The 4,381-nt window shown below is 39.5% G+C and overlaps 1 protein-coding gene across 1 annotated transcript in view; it reads left to right on the forward strand.

The window, feature by feature from the left end:
• The window catches only part of FAM169B (family with sequence similarity 169, member B), a gene marked incomplete at its 3' end in the record, with an annotated part of 28,385 nt that overhangs the window by 18,099 nt on the left and 5,905 nt on the right, over positions 1-4,381 (forward strand). Inside the window, exon 5 of the mRNA XM_009321544.1 lies at positions 3,339-3,521. Within this exon, the coding sequence (XP_009319819.1) occupies positions 3,339-3,521 (183 nt within the window). The remainder of the gene's footprint in view (positions 1-3,338; positions 3,522-4,381) is intronic.

Below are 4,381 nucleotides of genomic sequence, written 5' to 3' on the forward strand. Positions count from 1 at the left end.
CAACCTTGTTTTGTTTGGGTCTGTTGGATGTGGAGACTGGATTTTTTTTTTTTTCTGGTTTGTGGCTCTTTGGGAATGCTAATGGCTGTCTGCTTTCCTGCCCTTGTAATATCTGTTTACCATTTTGCTGGCTCATAAGTTGGTCATTTGGCACTCGTAACCTAACCAAACAGATCAAAGGCTTTCAAAGGGCAGACTGTATGAATACTTCCATCTCCATCGCCAATGCCCTTATTTTCCCTGTCTCCTTCCTCACCTCAAAACTTTGTTTGTGTGTTTCAACAATGAAACAAACCTCTGAACCAAATGTGTGAGAGCCTAGTGGTCATCTCTGGGCCACCATTAGCTTATGGTAACCTCTTCGTTATTGGATGGGAACTAGAGACAAAGTGGCCTTTGTTCCAAAGGTTGGTTTGTTTGTTTATTTTATTTCAAATGGCTGTGGGCTATGACTCTTCTAATACGTTTCCCAGGGACAAGGTGAAGAATGGCTTCATGGTTTCTTTATTTACAGTGCCTTTAGACATTACAAGTTTTTGTCGTCTTTTCAACACAAAATGAGGAGCACAGACATAAATCACTCTGCTCCTGGGATTGCTGCACAGCAGTCTCATCAAGATTTATAAGAGACAGACTATATGAGGTAATAATAAACTTACAAGGACACTTGCAACATGCAGGAATTCTTAAAGCTATTGACTTCATGAGGAAAAGTTTGTCCCTTTCTTAGAATGTATGGTGCAACACTGCTGGAATCCAACATCTCTGTTGGGCTGGCAGCTAACAATAGGACTGGGGATATACTCAATTTTTTGGCTCATGAAAAAAACGTAACTACCCATCATGTGTTACAAATATCGAAAGGTTATAAACACCACCACAAACCATCCTTTTCCAACAATGTGCTTGAACATGTGTTTGAAGTTAAGCATGCACTTTGATTAAGCAGGGGTGGACCAAGCCTGAATGCGAATGGAATGGTTATGTAGCTACATACTCCTGTTGTATGGCTGAGTATGTGTGACGTGGATTCTTGATACATGGAGAGCTACAGCCTTGACAAATCAGGGTCTAGAATTAAATATAGTAATGTATGCTTTGCTGAATTGGCATCCGAGAAAAAACAGTAATCAAAGTCAGGCCTGGCGACTATCAGCAAAAGGTACTAGACACCAACTCAAGGAACAGAAGTACAGTTTAAGATAACTATGGGGATGTCATAAAGAAAAAATGGATCTATTAAGTAAAAGTCTTATACTGGAATTTAGGAACAGCCATTCAATAGGAGATCTGTGAAACTGTGAAATAGGTCTTAGTGAAGTGATGAAAGTTTCAAGTCTCAAGACACTGAAAACTAGACCGAGTGGTACACTAGTAAGTGGTAAGAAACAAAACCGAGAAGGTCTTGATGAGATTTAAGCAACAAGTAAGAAAATGTATTTTTTTTCTGTTATAAAGACCTAGATATCCATTTCTATTTAAACTACCATGTACCTGGATAGAAGCAGCATAAAATCTTCGTTAATATTTTTTAAAAAGGAAAATAAATCAGCAAGATGTTTCCATGGTGACCTTATCCTATATGTAGGTAGCTGGTGAACTGATGTTGGTTATTCATTTCAGGGTTGAATGCTTATGTTGTCAAGTAGTTTGAGGTTCTGTTTTTATGGTATTATGCACTGGATGGAAGTTGTACAGTGAATTGCTAATGTACCTCCTGCAATAGAACCCTAGGTTGTTTAGGGTGAAGATTAAAATTTTGGACCCTGCATGTCTGTTCTTAATCAACTTTCTCTTGACTCCAGTTTGAGTTTACCATACATGATTGCAAAATAAATCCCTTGGTTCTAATTTTTTTGGACAGTTTTCACTAGAACTAATAGTTTGGAGGCTTATACTTGAGTCTGTATTTTGTCCACATGTAGAGCATTATGTCATGTCCCCATGATTTCAAGTGACTGACGTAATGTGTCTCTTAGCAAGGACCGTCCTTGAGTGAAACCCCTAGTTTAACACTGATAGTAGTAGTTCAAGCGATGGACTAGAAGAGCACGTACATGTGTGATAAATTACCACTCAGTAGAAATCGAGTGACTTACAAAGGAGCACTTACAGTACTTTCTTAAAATGCACCACTCAGTTGTTTATGGCTTTATACCCGAACGCCTTAATTAATGTCTGTACTCATCTTCCCACAGAGGTGTGACTTTTGTGTGCTGCAGTGTAAGGTTGAACCTAAACTGCTGCCATGAGTTTAGCTATCACTTGGATTCTACTTGGTGCTTTCTCAGACATGGTTCTTCCTCTTTGGGAAGTGATCTGCCTCCCTGTTATGTGCTGGGTTGTTGGGGCTGTCCGGCTTCTGCTCTCTTTTCTGAAGGTGGTGAGTGATGGACTTCCCTTCCTCTGGCCCGGAGTCACTGCGAGTGTGACCAGTTAGGGGTCTGTTTCCAGTTTCAGGTGGAGCAACCCCAACACTTACTTTTTGTGTGGTTCTCTTACCAACAAAGGTTTGAAGATGACTCCTGGGTATGTGTTGACAGATTACAGCATCTGAAAGAGAGAAGTATTCTTTTGTACAGCTGTCTATGGAATTTACTGGACTAGGAGATCAAAGACTGAATACGCAGTAAAAGGGTTGTATAACTTTCTGACCAGTAAAAGTCAGAAAGGAGGTGTAAATGATGGGGCCAGTCAAGTTTCATACTTCAGAGTATTGTCATACCATTTGGGAAGGCACAACAGCAATGTATGCAGAGGCCAAGAGAGCCTCTGTTCTCTCCCTGCAGTCATTATGAAATTGTTAGCTTAAACAGTATTGGGAGTTTTCTCTGGAATCCTTCTTTAATGTCCAGCTGCATCAGGCAGTATAGACCTTCTGAGCATTTAGATCATACTGCGTTGTGTGGTTTGGTGTATTTCATAAAGAGTTTGTGGGGTGATTTACCAGAATAGCCAAAACCTGAAGGAATATACTGAGATTACATTCAGAATATTCATGCCTCTTTGGCTATAGCCCAGTTATATCTTTCCAGTGAACTTTCCTATGGATGTTGCCTGTGTACCTAGATGGTCTGATTATGAAGAATCGGAGTCTGGAAAATACTACGGTGAGACCTGTCAACCACATGTTAAGCAGGTCCTCTCAGTTTGATGGCACAAATCTTCCTCCTGGAAAGTGTTTTACTGTCTATGCAAATGCACTTCAGCTGGGGTCATTCTCAGCCTGTGGAAAGGTCTCAGGGCAGTATTTGTGGCTAGAATCACATAGCGGTTAGTTAGTGCGGCAATACCAATTTTGTTTTCAAATTCATGTATTTTTTACTGTCTGCTTTCAGGGAGCCTATGTGATGGTACAACCAGTCAGTGTTATTTGCTGCCGGTTTTGGATACTATATTTGTCCGGAGAAAGTACAGAAGAAGTGGCCTAGGGATGAAAATGCTGCGTGATTTCTGTCAGTCTTTCATGGCTGAGGATGCCTTGGGGATCAGCTGCCCTATTTCTGCTGCGATGTATCAAGGTAAATTGTTTGATGTGGCAGCGTTAGGTAAGGGTCATGTATAATGTATAAATTTCAATATGGTCTTGGTAGGATTTTCTTAACTGTGTAAGAGTTCAGTGCACTTGTCTGAACTGAACTGTTGTTAGCGTGCAACTGGTTACTTTTCTTGAAACATCTGGAATTTCCTGTAGAAAGGTAGGCCAATATTTATGTAAGACAATGAGAAGCATAAAACTCATACTGCCTGTTTGACATTTTGCATTCTTATCTCTCTGTCTTAGAAGTAGAACTGTGTCATTGTCCTAGACAGCGACTTACCCATTTTATTTGACAACAGGGGGAAAAGAATCATAAGATGTTGCCAAGCCTACACTATGCACATAATGCTCTTGTAGATACTGCGTTTGTAAGAAATTAGATTTAATAAGCCATATACCTGGGTTCTGCTCATTCATCCAGTCACATCAGTACTTGTTTCGTATTGACTTTGAACACTTGGCACTTTTAAAAGATCATTAAGTAGTTATATATCCTTTTTGTGTTCAGGTTGAAGTTCCGGTTTTGCTAGTAAAATTTACAGAAAATACCTGTGCTCACATTATTTGTAAAACTGTTTTCTTTAGAAAAGCATTTTTTCCTAAAGTTTCTCTCTGCACGGTATACAGTCTTTACCATCATTTTTTTTGGGATGTTTCTATTGACTTACAACTTCACAGCCATTTCCTAACAAGCATCAACAGAATTTTGACTGTATGTGTTCTTTTTCTTGGTCAGTATGTGTCATTGAATTATACAAATGTACCCCAATGTATAGAAATGTACCCCAGGAGTTTCTAAGGTACTGCTACTTCTAAATTCAGGAAGGAATAGTATTGACA

Source organism: Pygoscelis adeliae, unplaced genomic scaffold, assembly GCF_000699105.1.
Source record: "Pygoscelis adeliae isolate BGI_AS28 unplaced genomic scaffold, ASM69910v1 Scaffold13, whole genome shotgun sequence".
NCBI lineage: Eukaryota > Metazoa > Chordata > Aves > Sphenisciformes > Spheniscidae > Pygoscelis > Pygoscelis adeliae.